The 19,586-nt window shown below is 38.5% G+C and overlaps 1 protein-coding gene across 3 annotated transcripts in view; it reads right to left on the bottom strand.

Annotated features, from left to right (window-relative positions):
- C5 (complement C5) overlaps positions 1-19,586 on the bottom strand; it is a 41,307-nt gene that overhangs the window by 13,962 nt on the left and 7,759 nt on the right. For all 3 annotated transcript variants that reach the window (XR_016438507.1, XM_090022256.1, XM_090022257.1), the window contains exons 6-26: positions 18,374-18,456; positions 18,110-18,200; positions 17,643-17,748; positions 16,306-16,432; positions 14,763-14,878; positions 14,335-14,535; positions 13,350-13,553; positions 12,051-12,260; positions 11,709-11,858; positions 10,897-11,026; positions 10,392-10,457; positions 9,725-9,925; positions 7,946-8,036; positions 7,168-7,244; positions 6,101-6,240; positions 5,188-5,409; positions 4,436-4,496; positions 3,771-3,860; positions 3,283-3,495; positions 2,750-2,825; positions 455-614 (exon numbers count right to left, since the gene is read on the bottom strand). Coding sequence is in view for 2 of the 3 variants with exons in the window: in XM_090022256.1 (XP_089878382.1) it covers positions 455-614; positions 2,750-2,825; positions 3,283-3,495; positions 3,771-3,860; positions 4,436-4,496; positions 5,188-5,409; positions 6,101-6,240; positions 7,168-7,244; positions 7,946-8,036; positions 9,725-9,925; positions 10,392-10,457; positions 10,897-11,026; positions 11,709-11,858; positions 12,051-12,260; positions 13,350-13,553; positions 14,335-14,535; positions 14,763-14,878; positions 16,306-16,432; positions 17,643-17,748; positions 18,110-18,200; positions 18,374-18,456 (2,815 nt within the window). In the remaining variant the exon portion in view is untranslated. The remainder of the gene's footprint in view (positions 1-454; positions 615-2,749; positions 2,826-3,282; positions 3,496-3,770; positions 3,861-4,435; positions 4,497-5,187; positions 5,410-6,100; positions 6,241-7,167; positions 7,245-7,945; positions 8,037-9,724; positions 9,926-10,391; positions 10,458-10,896; positions 11,027-11,708; positions 11,859-12,050; positions 12,261-13,349; positions 13,554-14,334; positions 14,536-14,762; positions 14,879-16,305; positions 16,433-17,642; positions 17,749-18,109; positions 18,201-18,373; positions 18,457-19,586) is intronic.

Raw genomic sequence — 19,586 nt, 5'->3', positions numbered from 1 at the left:
CAGATGCATTAAGCCAATACTTTCAGGATTTTTATATTACCATTACAAAGAAGCAATATACATGCTGCTTTTACATCTTCTAAAAAGTGGTATGTAACTATCAGTAATAGGAAGATGTATTAAAGTATGAAGCACTGTGCTCTAGTGAAAATTAATTTAGAAGTAGTGGTAGAGAGCTACAAACATGTACAGAAACAGTAGTGTAACTAGGGTTGTTAAAGGGTGCACAGGAATGGGTGCTGCCACCAAACCTTCTTGTTATGCCTCTGAGTGTAATTTAGTGGATTCAAGAAAAATTATCCTTAAGACCATGTTTCAGCAAAAACATTTAAGCATATGCTTAGGGACTTTGCTGAGCAAGGGTCCAGCACTGCAGCTGGGTCAAATAAAATGGAATGCCTTACTGCAGTGACAACTTTATACAATGCACAAATTAAATGTTCTGTTTTCATACCTGTAGTTTCACTGGCTGATAACTTGAAAGTTCCTTGAATGATCCATCAGACATCTGACAATGATCAGTAAGCCATACAAGTGAATTACAAACAGAAATGTGATCCAGATCAATATATGCACTAACTTGTCCAAAAATCCTCAAGGCAAAAGCGGTCAACCTGCCAAACAAATCAGACAGAATATAGATAGTTCGGTAAGCCTGTTTAGAGGGTATTTTTTCTTAGTTTATAATACCAGCTGTCTAATGTGAGATAGCAAATCCTGTTTGATAGCTTCTTTCTGTAACATTCTGCCCATGATCCATGAGTGGAATTACCACTTACATTCATGGACTACTGTGCACAGATTAATGGCAATACTCTTGATACCACCTTCCTGTAAACTGTCCCTCCCTGCTCCTTTATGTTTGGGTAGTGTGAAAGGAGTGTTTCTACGGAGAAGAGATTGATGTCATATATCTTGACTTCAAAAAAGCCTTTGATCTGGTATCCCATGATCACCTCTTGGCAAAACTGGCTAATTGTGGCCTTGGGTCCACCATGATCTGCTGGCTGCGAAATTGGCTCTGTGGTCAGACCCAGAGGGTAGTAACTGATGGAAGTCAATCGTCATGGTGCCCTGTGACCAGTGGGATCCCCCAAGTCTCTGTCCTTGGACCCATATTGTTCAACATCTTCATTAATGATGTGGACATTGGAGTCAGAAGCGGACTGGCCAAGTTCGCTGATGACACCAAACTTTGGGGCAAAGCATCCACACCTGAAGACAGGAGGGCAATCCAGGCTGACCTTGACAGGCTCAGCAAATGGGCGGACGAGAACCTGATGGTGTTTAACACTGAAAAATGCAAGGTTCTCCACCTTGGGAGGAAAAACCTGCGGCATCCTTATAGGCTCAGCAGTGCTACGCTGGCTAGTAGTACGGAAGAAAGAGACTTGAGGGTCATCATTGACCACAAGATGAACATGAGCCTGCAGTGCGATGCTGCAGCCAGTAAAGCAACCAAAATGCTGGCTTGCATCCATAGATGCTTCTCAAGCAAATCCCAGGACGTCATTCTCCCCTTGTACTCGGCCTTGGTGAGGCCGCAGCTGGAGTACTGCGTCCAGTTTTGGGTCCCACAATTCAAAAAGGATGTGGAGAAGCTTGAGAGAGTCCAGAGAAAAAACATGCGTATGATCAGAGGCCAGGAAAACAGACCTTATGACAACAGGCTGAGAGCCATGGGGCTCCTTAGCCTGGAAAAGGGCAGGCTCAGGGGTGATCTGATGGCCACCTATAAGTTTATCGGGGTGACCACCAGTATCTGGTAATTTGTTCTCCAGAGCACCCCAAGGGATGACGAGGTCGAACGGTCATAAACTACTGCAAGACTGTTTCAGGCTGGACATAAGGAATAATTTCTTTACTGTCCAAGCCCCCAAGGTCTGGAACAGCCTGCCATTGGAGGTGGTTCAAGCACCTACACTGAACACCTTCAAGAGTAAATTGAATGCTTATCTTGCTGGGATCCTATGACCCCAGCCGACTTCCTGCCCTTTGGGTGGGGGGCTGGACTCAAAGATCTTCCGAGGTCCCTTCCAGCCCTAATGTCTATGAAATCTATGGTGCTGTGTATCCGGCTAATCACCTGCCCTTGGGCCAAAATGGTTAAAATGTTGTTTGGTTACTCTGCATTCCTTAATTGCCAAGGAGGCACACCTGAGTTGAAAGTAATAGGATTTGCTTGTCTGTTATTAGGAAGGCAAAGCTGGTAGCTTGTTGTCAAAAATTCTGGCGGATGTTCAGTGCAGAAAAATGCCTAAGGGCCAACTCCGAGAGTAAATGACACCCCCCCCACCCCACTTTCAACAGTGGATCTTGTGCAGAGGGTAGAGGGGAGACCAGAAGTTGTTATTGGCCTATGTCCTGCCCACTGATGGCCTTAAACCATCCTAAGCAAGGACAAGAGGAAAAAACTTTTAGCCCTAAGCTAAGTCACGGGGATAGGCTGAAGATGAACTGTCCCAAGCTACTGGTTTCAGTTGGTTGCATCTTGGGATCTTTGTAATCCATATAGGAACTTATTAAAATACCCAAGAGGAGGCTGGAGAACAGAGCCATACACAATTTTCAATTAATAAAGTTGCAGTCTCCCGCTTAAGCAGATCCTCCTTCTCTGGCATTCATTAGGTCACATGCTCTGCTTAGTTCAAAATATTGCCCTTAATTAAGCCTCAGTCACTGCATGGAAGCAAAGAACTGAATTAAACCTTTCCAATTCAATTGAATTAGAGTGGTCTATTTAACTCACCAAGTGCTGGGTTTCCTGTCCTTCCACATGCTGTAAGAAAAGTCTTTGTTTCTGAATGACAAGATGCTTACAATTCCTAAGGGAAACATAAAAGACACAGTGTTTCTGAATCACAATTTGTATGAAATGGTTTGATAACTCAAGAGTCAAAATTCGCTGTCCTTTAATGCTGTCCTTCAGTCATTTGGTTTCTAAATGAGGCGAAGAATGGTCAAGTTCCAGCTCATCACAGTGTTTATATCCCTGGAAGGATATATCAACTAAAAGCCTATTACCTACAAATAAAACAAATATATATTTACAACACTTCCTGCATAGATGCATTATCGGGAATCAAAGTATTTTTGCTATTTGCTCATTACTTACAGAAATGTTACATAAAAAATAGCTAAAATGGTTTTAGTTAAAAATATTATATAAACTATGTATCATTATCATTACATTTTTGTAAAGTAATTAACTCTCCTATTCAATAAGTCCCTGAAAAGCTTGGGAACAAGACAAGAAATTGGAGAACACATTTTTTTTTTTACCTTCTTTCATCTTTCTCTTCATCTTAACTTCTGCAGTCAAGATTTCAGTGCCAAGTAAATCCCAGTTACTGGTCTTTTCCAGGTAGTGATACACATAAAACACTGGTACAATACTCATAAGCTCAGCCTCTGCACTGCCCTTGGGCAAATTAGTAAGAAAATCAACACCTTCAGGTTTGAGGACTGCAGAGATTACTTCACCCATAAGTTGCCCTGTGAAGAAAAAGGAATGCTGACTTAAATGGTATCCAAGGGCAGAATTTAGCCTGTGATAGTTAAAGAAAATATATTTTTATTACATGTCACTAAAGATCAGATTGCACGTTTTCTAAAGGAAAGGCTAGTGTACGGAGACTTTTCCACAAAAAACAGGGAACCTGAGTATAGTTAGTTGGATGGGAGCAGTAGAGGAAGCTAGCAGGAAACAGGTAGGAAGGTAGGAAAAAAAGAAAAAAAGCGCAAAAAATAAAAAACTACATTTATTTTACCTTTTACACTCACAGTCCTGTCAATTTTCATTTTGGGTACCACATTAAATGGTACCCTGTATCGAAAATCTTGTCGTCTTCTGACTGAACCTGAAATTGAAAAATGTATGTATAAAATATAGTCTTATTTATGTGTCAGTGAAATTCAGACCCCATAGTCCTGTTTGTTCAGATTTGAGTCCACGTCTATTTGACATGGTAGCAAAGAAACATATGACTTTTTTTTTAAACTAGTGATGAGTTCAAAAATCCAGATCCAAACAACATGGATCTTTGAAAAGTTTATTTGGTGATATGGTAACAGATTAAATTGGCACTTTACTTTTAGAACAGTACTTATCTTGACATAAATGTTGTGGCTTGGCTTCATCTCTAGTTAAACTGGATCATTTTCTATTCTAGGAAACATTTGACTATAATTGAGCTTGTTTGGTTGTAGAAGAAAAAAGTCTGCATTCCGTATAACATTCCAATTACTAAAAAACTTTAAAAAGGCAAACTGCTTTGAAGTGGATCCTATTAGTCTCTGGATAGAGGAGAAGAAATCTCAAGGAAGGAATATGTGAAGGTTGTACCATGAGGAAAACTACATTTTTAAAACTTGTTTGGGATGGAAGAGTCAAAAAAATAGATAATGGAATAAAAAAAAAAAAAATTCTCCATACCATAAACACCTTTTGGATCCAGAGTGAAACCTGCATTAAGTTCCTTTTTAATGCCTTCTGGCTGAAAGAAAAAGAAAGACAAAAATAGGCAGTATATCAAAACACTTTTATTTAATTGAATATATTGTCAAAATGAATAATTAAAAAAATTATAAATTAGACTCCATCAAAATTGTCTTTTATTTGGCTTAGAGATTTTTCCGTCTGCTCTTTATTTTAAGAACAAAATCTTCAACCTAAGCTAACAACAAGTGTAAACTAAGTTGGTAGGAATGATAAAGCAGTAATAAATATAGCTTTCCATAAAATGTGCTTTAGTATTTGAATAATGCAAACAACTATATAAACAGAATTCTCCAGTCTGTGTTACAATAAGCAAATATCATTTTCAAAAAGGTAACTGTTTAAGGGCCCAATCCCTCAGTTGCTCCGCTGAATAACTCTTGAGGGAGTCTACGGGAGTTCTGTGTGTGAAAAGTATGAAAGAAATATTTTTTGTAACTTCTACATACACCACAGTGGAGCTCATTGGAAAAGTGCTCCTCTGTTAATCAGGATGATACAAGTATTATTATATTACAGAACCCAGGAGAATGATGAGTATTTTTTAATGCAAATAAATTACACATGATATCTGGATTTAGTAATAGCAAAATGTAGCCATATAAATATATTTGCATAAATATCAGTCACTTATTTCAACCACATTTATCTGAAATGAGGATAAGCTCTAAAGAGGGTTTTGATCTTACCACAACACGTAATGTTTTCACTAAAATTTCACTGTCCCGGCCAGTGTACAGTGTAAAGTTGATTGTATGAAGACCTAGTTCCAAAGGCAGCAGCCTGACGGTTACTGATGAGATAGAAGAACTCTCTATGTTGCTAAATTTACAACCCCATATCCTCTGTGGACCAGTTGAAGATTCTCCAAACAAACAGATTCCCTCTCCGGCTGCTACTTTAACACAGAACTGAAACATCAGCAAAGATTTTGAATGTTTACTCATGTTATAAGCAACAACTGTGAAACACATGCGTCCATAAACAAATTTAAAACTTTATTAAGAAAATGTTAAAATTATAATAACTAGTGTTACTACATGGTTGTGTACTACATTGCTAGACATTTTTTCCTACCTTTGAAATAAGTAAAACCAATTAAGCCATCCTATATTTGAAGTTTCAAACTCAATTTTCTGAATAGAAGCAAAGGAATTATATCATTACTTTTAACTACTTATATTGCGATAGTAGGAAAAGGTTTTTAGGATATTTCAAGCCTAGATAAAGATGCAGTCTCCCCGCCCCAAAGAATATACAGTTTGTAATGACTGGCAAAATACTCATGCTGCATTTGGATGTACAACAGAAGCACAATAGACACACTTACGCTTACTTTTATCTAGCTTTGTCAGGCAAAGTGAAGATGCAAAAGCCCAGGCTCAAGGTAATCACACAAAATAAATACCCAGAGTTCCCAGCCATTTGCACAGCCCATACAGAAGCCTAGAAATGCCACTTCTTCACTGGAACCACTATCTGAATTCACTAGCTTAATTTAGCTCAGGTACTGAAGAATCCTGACCCAGGCATATATACTGGACCATAGCAGAGACAAATCCTTTATTAAAGTAATATTTCTCTAAAACTTATACAAATTACCTTAAGTGTGGAAGTTCCATAGTTGTAAACAGATCCTTTTAATGCAATTTGTTCTCCACGCACAACAGAATAAGGTATATGCATGCTCAGGAAGACATCTTTAAAAACCTGCACTTCAAGTGGATCAGCCACACATATACCTACAAAAAATTAAACACACAGCTGCATATAGTTGGATTATTACATGAAGTAAGCAACACATCCACTTAAGTCCCTGCAATTTCATTGTCTTTACTGGTTTCTTAGCCATCTACAAAAATCTGCTCTGATATTGGCAGCTTGATTTTTTTCTGAAATAGTCAGATTTGCTTTACCTCCCTTTCTGAGCTGTTATCTGTCCATACACATCACATACTCACTCTACCCTCCAAACCTGACTTTTGCTTCAATCTCTCCTTCCTGAAGTCCTGAGTTGCTTGTTCAGTGGTACTCCCACCTCTACCCAGAATTTTTCCTTCTCCCTCTCCTCAAGCAATCAAATTCCTTTCTTTAAATTTAACTGTGAAACTTAATTTTGTTTAGCAACCTATATTATGATTGTAATAGAGAGATGCACAGGTTTTAACTTCTGACAAATACTGAATAGAACCAAATTTAATTAATTTAGATGAAAATCATGCTTAATAATCAGATTATTATGATTATACTGCCTTGTTTTTCCCTAACAAACTTATTCTCTGTTACATTTTCATTATCCAGATTCTAGAAGCAATGATCTATGCTTCATTCCACTTGAAAAATAGAATAATAGCATCACAGGCCATGTCTACACTGCCTCTTGGCCAAGACTGCTGAAAAACAAGACCCAGCTCTCTGCACAGGGCTGAGCCCAGCAATTAGGCACAGTAAACAGGTTTTTGTTACAGGGGTTCTCAGCATGTGTCCCACTAGTGCTCTCAGACTTTGTGTCTTGGGAAAGACTGGCACTGGAGCAAGCACTCAAGATGTTGGGAACATGCAACTAAATTATGAACATATGGCAATCAAAGAGAAGTTTCGCAAAAGCAAACTAAATCCAGTGCACCCTAATTCTTCTGGGTATCAGTAAGTGGGGTGGAAGGGCTTACCTTTATCTGAAATGCTAACACCTTGTATTTCCCATGTAGTCAGAGAATCAGGCAGAGTAACTGGCAGACTCTTTGATCTGTATTTAAATGATTTTTGTGGATGAATATATTTGTATGTTTCCATTATTCATTTGTTAATACAAATAACTGACATAGTACTACACAGATTCAATCCAGAAAAGGTTTCAATGTCTAACACAGATTCAGACAAGATAAGAAGTTCTGAAGGATCTGAAGCTATTAGTTTTTGAACACTAAAAAAATTATTGGTCTGATTAGGCTTAATATAGGTTGCTCTTGAAGGATTATAACCTTAAATCTAAGTTAAAAGAGCAGTATTAAAGTGGAATAACTACATAATGCCCCAAAAAGTTTAACAATGTAACTTTGGGACAAATGAAAGAAAAACTGTTCATCTGAAAAACATTTCTGTCAAGAACTGCAAAGGATGAACTTACTGACCTGTTAGCCATAGCTAACTTACTGTGCCAAGCACAGTGCCTCTGAATACTCCATGCTACTTGGCACTGTTACTCAGCTGTATTAATCAGCCAGCTCAAGATAATGGAAACAGCTGCATTGTGCTTCCATCTTAGGAGGCAGCCCACAGGGAGCATAACCTGTTTAAAGGCACCGCTGCCTACTTGCCTAGCATGGTAATTTGGTCTGAAGACATGTCCTTTTGAGTCAGTATAAAAAGTAGGGAACAAAATAATTTCCCTTAGCAGCAAGGATGTCCCTTTCTCAAATGATAGTAAATGATTAAAAAAAAAAGTACCCTTGGGGAACCTGGTGGACTTCCCATAACCAGCTTTCAGGGAAGTAGCTTCGAACCTCCGGTTTATCCAGCTCCAGGAAAGCCTCAAATTCTGGAAAAAAAAGATAAAAAAGGGTGCGTCTGTACCAGTTCTTGGGCTCTCCAGGTAACGGAGCTCTCAGGCAAGCCATGTCCACTCTCTCCTGCTCTGCGCAGGTGTTATGGAAATGAGGCAGTGAATCTGCTCTGATGAGACCCCCACTTCCCACTGCCACTTTCAGCCATGCTAGACAGATCACAAGACAAGTAGGTGGGTCTCCAAAAAATGTTTGGAGATCTGTGTTTTCAGGAGCACCTCAGAAGTAGTAAAGACAGGGCTAAACAAAGAAATACAGGGATTCCCAGCATTTCACACCCACAACCTCTCCCACCACTCAATCATAATCATTCTATTACTCAAAATCTTTGCTTCTGATTGGCTTTGGTACATGAAAAATGTATTTTGAATGCTTTCCCAACAAGCTACCATTATCCCAATGCATCCATCTGCACAACACAAATGCTGTGCTATTAACCAAGGTGTGCTGTTGGTGGATCTGAAAGCATTAGGAATATACAGAATGCCCTTTGTCCCATCTTGAGTGCACAGCTAAGAGGAAACTCAGACTCCTACTCTCCTCTCTGTGCTGAGATCTCTAATACTCAGTGACCTAGTTGGGTAGGGGATTTGACCATGACATTGCAGTGAAGGGTTTGCATCCATGTCATGTGCAGGATGTAACTCCTCTCATCTCATGTCCTACCTCCAGTGTGCCTCAAGGCAATAAGGTCAGAAATATTGCTTCCTGCCATGGTCCCTGAACAAGTTTGATGGTACAGAGACCTACCCATCCTGAAGCATGTAGAACATAGGTTCTTGGTACCCAATTAAATTAATGATGAAACAACCTCACCAGACACTGCCACTTCAGCATAGGGGTGTGCAAAGTGGGCCCTATTCTATTCAGATTTGGCCTGAATCAGGGACAGTGATTGTATTAATTGATTTGGATCACTGTCCCCGATTCAATTCGGCCAAATCTGAATCTAAGGATACAATGCCAATTTGGAGAATCGGCCATTCAGACAGACACAGTTTTAAATGTTTTTTCTACATACCTTGAGGTATCAGGCACAGCTCATGATCGGTGCGATGCTGGGATGCATGGAGCATCGCACAGGAGCACAGGGGGTCGCCCACATGGTTGGCGGCCACCTGGAAGTGGACCGAAAGTACTTCCGGGTCAGCCAGGGAACATGCTGGGGACCCCCCCTGTACCCCACTGGCTCGGCAATCAGGCACAGGGGTCCTTGGGTGCCCCCCCCAACCCAGGAGGCACCAGTGGCTGAGCCAGGTGGGGGGCATGAGAGGGGGAGGTGAACTGTGCTTCTGGTCCACTTCCGGGTCTGCTGCCAAGTGCACTGGGGAGCCCCCCATACTTCTGTGGGACACTCCATGCACCCAAGCATCACAGCACTCTTAAGCCCCTGCTACCTAGAGATATGTAGAAAAAACATTTAAAGCTGTCTCTATGTCCAAATCGCCAAACGTTTCTGAATCAATTTGGAGGGTTCTGATTCGATTCAGAGCGATTAAAGGGTCCTCTGATTCTATTCAGATTCAGAGATTTGGCCACCGATCGGGACGAATTGAATCAGGGACCAAAGCTTCACATAGCCACCTAAACCATACTCTACTACATGCGTCTCATACCTACATGCATGCACCCACACACAAGGATTAAAACCTGCAAGACTTACGCTTTCGTGCCAACATTAGAACTTTGTTTGGCTCTTGCTGACGCAGTTTATTTGCATATTCACAGCAATCTTTAAATGCATATAAGCACTTTGGGCCACCCTGAACTCGTTTAGTTCTTTCCGCACAAGTCTCAGTGACTGGATAGGCTCTTACTCCATCCATGCAGCACTGACGAACTGCTTCAATTGCATACAGGGATGCTGAAATAATTAATTAAATACATTGAACAATCCTTTCCCTTGAGATACAGCCATTCTTCTACAAATGCATTTTAAGCAGTCACACCAAAATGACATTACTGCTCTGGGTAAAGATTTGAGGGAAACCTACCTCTTATTTTTCTAAAAGCTGGTGCTCAAAATGGCCTCTCCAAATTAGTACTATACTACTGAATCAAAAAATTTAAAATGCATAAGAACAAGGAGACAAATTACATCTTACAATATAAAGGCAGCTATAGAAGCTATAATCACATTTGGTTACCTCTAAAGGGATATATGATATGAACTGGTGATCTCAGTCCAGTCACTGAGGATAGTAACCCACAATACATATGTTACTAGTACCACTGGAAGCCACAGAGAAAGGAATTAAGGGCCATATCAAAACATTCAGATAACCAATTTTTGTTTTAAATTTAAAAACAAAACAAAACTTTTGAACAACCTCTTTTCACTATTTCCTCCTCAAAGTCAAATCGTTTGGATCGTACAACTGCAGCACAAGTCTCATCTGTTAAAAAAATAAAATGGAAATGTCATAATGTTTTCTCCCAAACATTTATCCTACCTGCAAAATAAATTAGTTAAATTATTTTCTAGAATCTACCTGTGAAGTAGGAGCAGTTTTTACTTGAATTAATCGCAAGTGAAGCTATAATTGCTCTAGGCTTTAAAATTGAAGATTTTTTTAAATAGTTGGTAGGGTTGGAAGGAACCTGAGCAGATCTGGGGAGCAAAATATATAATCACAATTCTTATACACTATACACACGTGTGTGTGTGTGTGTGTGTGTGTGTGTGTCTGTGTGTACAGTTAAGTGACTATAATTCCAATACAGCTACTTTTCATTATTATATAATTACTTTGCAACATAATAGCTGCAAGATATGAGGCTGGAGAAAACCAAAAAAAAGATTAACACCTTCATGGTTAAAAGGAGATAGATTACCTGCTTCTTTTGAATCATCTGCATTAGCATTAGTTAGAAATGTAAGCCCAGCTAAGCGGAATACATTAACATTGTTCTGTCCTCCTCCAGCACCACATCCAAGATCACTCTTTTCCAATTCTAGCATTACCTGTAGGAAAAATAAACCAGAACATAACTTTAATGTAGGATATACTATATGACTAGTGAGACCTGCGAAAATCTACAAGCCACTTTAATCAGTAAATGATACAAGGCTGCCACTAATTTAATTTTACTATTTTCACCTGTACTAATCTGTCAGATAAAGTCACTATGAGGTGATGTTAAATAGCTACAACATTTAACCTCTGAGGTTTATGCCACTTTCAGTGGCAGCCAAAATTAATTAAAAATATATAAGTAATTTGCAAAGAGTACTGATCGCTAAACTAGAACAGTATATGTTACAATGGTCTATGTTACAGTGTGCATATACAGTGATATATATATGTTATCCTACCAGTGGATAACATATAACATAGGGCGCTTTCAAGCCCCAACACAAAACGATCACTACCAAGACAGAAACTTCCATGCCTATTCACAGACATGAAGCTCTCCAGTGATGCTTTTGGTGATGTAGAATCTGGACACACAGCTCTTTCCCACTGAATAAGCAAATATCAGAAATGTTTGGTGTTTTTTTGGTGGGTTTTTTGATTGCTCAACTAGACTGAAACCTGTGATAGAGGGGGAAAGTTCCACATCCTATTATCAGACTAGCTCAACTCATGAAACAATAGCAACTTCCAGATGCAAGATTCATTTTTCATTTCTAGATGCTACTTAACTCTTTCCATAGACCTCTTTCTGGTCCCAGTGACTCCATATATGGCTTTGTCCATAGATGACAAAGTAATGAAAGAACTGAACTGGGTTTTCATGTAAAATGGTATGTTCTTTCCCGGCTTATATGACTCTTGTCTGGATGATAATTTAATCTATAAATTGAAAACAAATATAGGTCCTTAAAAAAAAACTTACACTGGGAAAAGATGAGAGAGGTGAAAGCTGAGATGAAAGTAACGTTTTCAGGAAGTATTGGAGTAGTTCTGAGAAGAATTTTGCTCATACGGTGAATGCACTACTTAATTAAAAAAAAAAGAACTTTTAAGGGACATTCTATTAGTTACCTCAAGGCTGTTCCCACATTTCTGTTCTATATTCAGCCAAACCGAATCAGTTACTAATTCTGCAGTGTTCTCGCCAGTGACAATGTAGTAGACAAGAAGACGGGCTGAAGGAACCATATCTTGGGTTAGCTGAAAGCTTACATGTTCATAGTCTGTATCGTTAATTCTAGCCTGAGTTCCAAAGCTTATTATTTTCCCTTTGGACAGAATCTATGAGATAGAAAAGAAAAGAAAAAGATAATCCCAGAAATGTAGTTAGGTTGCGGCAAGTATTTCTGCCTATTTAGGAAGAAACTTTGGCAAATAGAATCAATAGTATACCAGTTGCACATCTTAACCTGAGAAAAAACAAACAAACCCAAAATGCTTTTTATATGAAACTCAATTCACTTTTCAAACATTAAGCCACACAATAGCATGTAAAGTAGATAAATCCTTTGTATTTGGAGCTTAATAAAAATCAAACATTTGAAAGGTTTAACAGACTGTATCCACTTGATGAAATAAATATACATTATTGTGTTTTTAGGCATAAACAACAGGTGTACAGATGACAATGTACAGTGTTTTAATCAATAGATAACAACATAATGGACAGTAGCAGTTTTTCATGTAGTATGTCATCCTATAAACTCTTAGATACAAAGTTATATAACACTATTCCTGAAAACAAGTTTAGGAATCCAATGTACCTAATCTCCCCTGGCAGGGTAGGAAAGATTATCCTTACTTAGACCACATTTAAACTAAAAAAAACATGGCATTGCTCCCTACCTCCAAAATGAAATACAATATGCTCTGCAAATGCTTTCTGATGTTTGCCCATAATTTTGCTCTAAACAACTGCAAATACATCCAGTTCCTATGGAAATTCTTAACATAAGAAAATGAACAGTTTCCCTAGGTAAGCACATCATTAGAATATGAAGAAAGCATGTGTTCAAGTGCTTTGCCTAATTCCAGCTCTTAATCAGGTCTGCAAGTTCTTTGGTGCTGTCCACTGCTGTAACTGCTATCTGGCAGTACCATCCTTTCAAATGCAGGAATTCTGAGTTACAGACTTCACATTATAAGATGTAATGCTGCTGACAAGTGGTTAATACAGTGCTCATGGAAACTCTAACTGCGGTATTAATTCTTGATCTCATTTTTACAAGTTGTTTCTCCATGTCAGTATTATATGGGATATGCAGAAGCTTGGGAAGAAGCTGCTTTCTGAACTCAAACATAGGACTTTGATTGCAAGGGTTGCATATCTGGCACCCCATCTTGTAATGTGAAAGTATATCTGTTACTTACCAAATAGCTGTAATAATATATTTTATGAATATAGTGGCTACTTGGATACACATTAATGCTGATATGGTCCCCCACATGGAGCATTTTATGGTTTGAAGCCCAGTCAATATATAGATAGCTTTTGCTGAGAGATGAGTAAGCTGTTGCTTCATAGTGTTCAGTTGCCTGGTTTTCTTCTGAAAGACTTGGATCTACTGTTTTTACCTAAAAGTGATGTAACGTGTATTAAAAGATTTTATGCCAACAAATATCTTAAAATGTTTTGTAATTCTATAAAAGCTTGCATGAAGAAAGTAAAGATACTTCAAATAAAAATCAAGCCAGCCTCAAAACCACTGCGAAACAAATACTGTTTTGTTTAAAGTTTTGGTTTATTGTATAGATAAGTAAAATAACTCCATGGGCTAATTTTAAAGAAACTAAGCACCAATAGTCCTCTGGCCAATAATAAAAGAAGGAACAGAAATAAGGCATCCTGATTTCTAAACACAATTATTGTATTTTTTCTAACAAATTAAACATTATAGTGTAAACTTAAAGGACTGAAACATTAAATTTAAGAGTTTTATGAATGACTTTAATAAAAGACACCTCAAACCATTGCCTTACAGTCTTGTCTCTGCACATCCAAAATGCAGCCAGTAAACACTATTCTCACCATTTCTCTGAGCCAGCCAGAACAAAACCAAAAAACTATCCCTATTAGAAACCCTTCAGTGTAATTTGTTTAATACACATTTGGATGAACAATATCTGAAGTTTTGGGTGCTTGTCTAAATTTGACGTCTGAAATCTCTATAATACTCATATTTGGTAATTTCCAACATTTTTCACAACATCTTTTAGATTACAAAATAGTCACATTTTCAAATTCCCTGGTTTCATGTGTAAAATCTTTCTATCTATACTGTCAACAAGTCAAAGCACACCATAAGGGAGTATGAACTGTACAAGAAATACATAATTCAAAAAGAATTTAACTCACTTGAAACTCCAGTGTTTTGCTATCAGATGGAACATTAACAATAAATAATGCGGTTCCATCTGTCCTGCTTGTTTGTCTCCTCCCAGATTCTGAGGCCCCTGATACCAAATGAGTTGAATCCATCTGTTCATTAACTGCATTTGCAGTGAGAGTTACAGGGAGGTTTCCAACTGGCTGATTCAACGTATCTTTCACTTGCACCTATTTAATAGATACAATTTAATATAAAAAAATTATAATTCTTCAAATTTGAGCATGAGCAGGAGTGAACAGCCTCCCCAGCTACTGCCGTGCTTCCATAATAGTAAATCTAACCACAGCTATATGAATTAATGCATGTTCAAAGCATGGTCAAGCAGACAGATCTTAAGTAATATGGATAAAGGAAAACATAACTGCATGCAACCAGGTTGCTTATGTTAACTAACCTTTATAGAGAATGGAAGTCCAGGTTTCACAAAAAGAGGAGTAGCAACCAAGTTCAATTTATATGGCGACAAGACAAATTTGACTCCATAAAATTCAGCTTCTTCACCATGTCCACCTACCAAAACATAGCATCTCTTTTGAAACATGTACTCTTGGACCCCATTTCTCCATCTGCCCTCAAAGGCTCTTTTTAAAGGCAACCCAAATAATTTCTTATCCTCAAGCTTTATTTAGTCTTTGCCCATGACAATCAAACTCTTACCAGCATGAAATATAACTTATGAAAGAGAGAGGGAGAGAGAGAGAAAGAAAGAAATACTTTAATAATTTTAAGAACATGTCACATTGTGCTGGGTGATATTAATTTATCCTCCTCCATCTTTATACCATTTTGGTAAAAGCACACTTGAAAAAGAACCCTGTCTAAATAGTGTAATTTTCCTTCCTCAGTTTTATTCAGATTTGCAGATAAGTGTGTTAAAAGTGTAGCAAGAAACCCTTTTGTCTGCCCCCCACCTCAAATGTGAAGCTCCTCCATATGGCAAAAGCCCCTTTTTTAGAATTTGCCCCCTTTTGGGGATGCTTTCTCTTTTCTACCTTTTCTTCCTTCCTCTCTCTTTTTCTTTTATTATATCATTATTATTTTTATATAAGGTGCACTTGTAGAGAAAATAGAGCTTGTGGATGCTTTTACAAATGTACTTTAAGTTTAAAAGTAAGTTGTACCATGCAACAATGTTAACAAGGGCAGGAATCTCTGTATGGAGCAGGTCCCTGAATGAATCATGGTTGATTGTGTAACACAGTAGCTAGTCTGGATAAGCATGTTAATGAGTGGCAATTAACACCTACAGAATTGGAGAAGAACGAATTAATAAAGAGCCAGGAATTCCTGGAAGCTTCATTGTTAAAGGTACGGAAGCCCCTGTTTGAATGTAATCAATGCTGGAAACAGACCCTTGGGGCTGAAATACCCTGTGACAAACCACTCCAGAGCTCTATTCATCATGGCAGTGAATCAATCAAAATTCATCAACAGACTTCTGAGACTGCACATACGGGTGGACGTGACCCCTGGGGCTGACAGCTCCCATCCAGCAGCTACCAAGAGGGGTCAATGACCGCTGGACTGGGTAAGCCCAAGAACTGGGGAGTCACCAAAGTCTGCCAGAGAGGGATAAAAGTCAGTGAAGAATGACCCCCAATGGCACCCTCTTTGACCTGACCAGCACCCTGCCTGTCCAGCCAGAAGGACCAGCCAGTGACCCCCTTCTGCAGCAACACTGCACTGAAAGAAGCCTCAATGGGCCATCAACGGTGGACTCCAGTGCTTGGGAATTAGGTATATCTTGACACCAGTGCTTAGTGTTCAGAGCTAGCTACTGTGAGTGTGGGTATGTGCGTGAATGTGTGTGTGTTTGAGGGGATCAGCAACAAGGTTTATGGTCTGACTTTTGCATCCATCCAATAAACTAGAATTTTATGATGATCCTGTGAGTTCATGCTTTGTAGCCAACAAAAGGAGCAACAGAAATACCTTACCTTCAGACTCTAGCACTGATGCCGCAATATATAGGTATGCCCCATTTAATTCTTCTAGACTTTGGCGGCCTATGTCTCTAACTGCATTGCTGCTATTAAAATTGACCTCTGCAACTCCATTTCTCATCTGATAAAAAATAAAGGTTAACAAATTATTTATTCTATTATTCACAATTTTAACATTTTCTCACAAGATTCAATAGTTTCTCTCTCAGATGTTGCTACATACATAATCTGTTTACTAAGAAACTAAGCATGAAACATTCTAACAGAAGAGAATAGAATTAATTCCCTCAAATATTGGTAATTAGCCACCCAGTGGCACAAGTTGCACAACAGGTCCCCAAATCTAGTATGACCTAGGTCCAATGTAGAGGGAGGATTCAAAGACATTCAGGGAAGAGTGGGCCTTTGATCATCTTTGAACGACTGTACAGAAGGCCAAACTAACTCAAGAGAGAAAAGCTGGAGGTATAGGATGATCTCCCAAAGAACATCCATTTAATCTGGAATTGCTTGGGTCTTGCCATCACTGTAGTACAATGCCCATTTATTCTGTATTTGATTATCTTCATTTATTCTATAATATTTAATGTAAAAATTCTTTCATGAAGTAATATAGCTCATGAGTGACAAACTCATCTGGCCCATGGCATGGGGCCAGTCCATGTGTTGGATTAAGCACAAGGGACCCCCCCCACCCTGCATGCCTGATCTGATCTGGGATGCTGACACAAGCATGTGCCATGTGCAACACAGCCCAGGTCCTGGCTGAGCAAGCAGCGATTGCCTTCCTTTAACTGATGCAAACCAGGATGTCTGTGCAGTTCCTTTCTCCCTACCCCCACAGGCAGTTAGGCTCAGCCCTGCCCTGGCCAGCTGCTCTTGAGCAGCATAGGCCAGGACCAGCCCCAGTGAGTGCTATGGACAACGCAGCTTGGTACCCAGCCCTAGCAACTGTTGTGGGTGGCATCAGGCTGCCCAGCACAGTATGTCAGTCAACAGGATAGACCAGAAGCCAGATAATGGGGCTCCACGGGCCAGATTCAGCCTGCAGGCCCTGGGTTTAACATTCCTGATATATCGACAGGTTATGAAAATGTACAATTAAGCTGAACTGAAACTGCTTTCTGGCTGCGACAAGACCTGCTACGCTTCAGTCCAAAATTACGTTTTATGTTCCTTATAATAGGGATTTCCAATAGAAATACTGACTGAATAACTGACAATGCCAACCAGAGGGCTGGATCTAATTCCTGTTTAATCCAAAGGAAAGACACTATTAAGGCCTGAAGTAGGCATATGATGTGAAAATACCTGGGTCATCTTTTTCTTACCTCAGTTACATGCATTGCTTTTGGCATCATTGTTTTTTCATTTGCTTCAATTATTCCAAAACGGACAAAAACTTCTGCATGGGCAACCACCTTATTATAAAAGTAGCTTGAGAATAAGACAATAAAATACTCTTTTAAATTGCTGTTTCAATGGCTAGAGCAAAGCTGACTATAAATATCATATGCACTTAATTTCTCATAAGGAATTGGCTCCTAAGCAAGAATGGGCACAGTAAAGAGATGTATATGTTGGCAAATGTTTCTAGTCAAAGCTAAGACCTGTTGACAAGTATTGAAGGAAGATGCATTCAATTATTTTCCACTGCATAAAGGACTGCAGTGATGTAACCTTTTTGAGAAGAAAGAAAGAAAAAAATGGGGTGGGGAATCTTTGGATACAGGAGGATTCAACTCACCAAGGTAAAGAAAAGCTGAATATGTTTACAACCAAGTCCAATTTTCCTTACCTAGCTTGAATAGTTATCTTGAATTTCTCAAATTTCTCAAAACTAATGAAGTTATATTCTGGTTCTATGGAGACGGAAAAACTTGGCATTGCTAAAAATTAAGCAGAAAGTTAAATATAATAATTTGAATCTAATTTAAAATATTAAGCAAAACAAATATGATGTCATTGAATGGGCTGCAAATAATTAAATGTTAGATTCAAATTATTTGAATTACATATTTAATCGGAATGATAAATAAGCCCTTGAGCAATCAGACATTACCATATTCCTTAACTTCAAAGTTAGTAAAAGCTGTTGTTGTGAAGCTCTTCTTGTATTTAGCTTCAATCTTCCAGGTACCATATCTATAAAAAAGGCAAAATAACATTTTAAGATGAAAAACAATGCATGCCTAATAATAAAAATATGAATAAAACTTGTTTAATAAAGTTTACAGTTTGTTGTGAGAAGAAAACTGTACAAAGTTGCACATATCTTCAACGCAGTTTCAGAAAGAAGGGAGATTGTGCTGCTCTGCTAATATATGTTTAATTTAATGAGGCTGTTATGTAGCAATCATTTTGAAGCAGTTAACACATACTTGTAATTAATAGGTAGCTACCTGCTTTACCACTGGTTACCTCTACAGGTTTTGATGCAGTCCCTCATCCAGGCACTCATTATGAAGACTGTATCCTGATTTGTGCTGGTTGAACTAAAGATGAGCTTAAAAACCAATTCAGTTAAACAGGTGCAACTGTATGAGAGCACTCTTGAATTGATCTAAGCCTTGCTTAAGGATATTTAGTTCGCATCTGTGTAAACTAAACTGAAATAACCCAGTATAACCCTGTTCACCGAAGGGTTTTTGTTTCATTTTAACTAAATCTTTGTAAACTGACCAACCAAAAGCAGTACACCTTCTTAATGCAGAACAACCCAAGATTAATTTAATGCATATCCTAGTCACTCAAAAAACCCTGAAGGAGCTTCTTTTTAACCTAGGTACTACAACTGCTTTGCCTTCACTAGGACTGTAACATAGTTTGAGAGGTTAGTTTAGCATAGGTTATAACTAGACATTTTTCCCCTCTAATGAAGTTTGGGTTTCATAGTTTCATCTGCACTACATTTTTACCTTGATTTAAGTAACAGCCAAGTAAATCAGAGGTACTTGGCATATTTGCATAGACTAGCATATACACTACCTTCAACATTTATTCCTCATAAGAGCACAGACATTTGTGGCTAGAGAAACATTTAAGTTTAGGCTAGATGAAAGTATGGGTGTTAAACTGTACTCTTGTTTACACCAGGAAACTTTGCATTTTAATGTGTGTTAGCTAACATGTTAAAATCCTAGCACAGCCAATCTGAGGGCTGTCACATATTGCACATAGGATATGTTAACTGGACTTAAAATGCAAGCATCCATGTGTTCAAACAAGAAAACATAGAGGGGTGCACTGATAAAGATTTTGTTGATGTCGATGGC

Source organism: Crocodylus siamensis, chromosome 11 (genome assembly GCF_052110815.1).
Source record: "Crocodylus siamensis isolate JL-2025a chromosome 11, ASM5211081v1, whole genome shotgun sequence".
Classification (NCBI taxonomy): Eukaryota; Metazoa; Chordata; order Crocodylia; family Crocodylidae; genus Crocodylus; species Crocodylus siamensis.
Note: the sequence above shows the minus strand (reverse complement) of the source record. Positions and strands in the feature narration are given on the sequence as shown.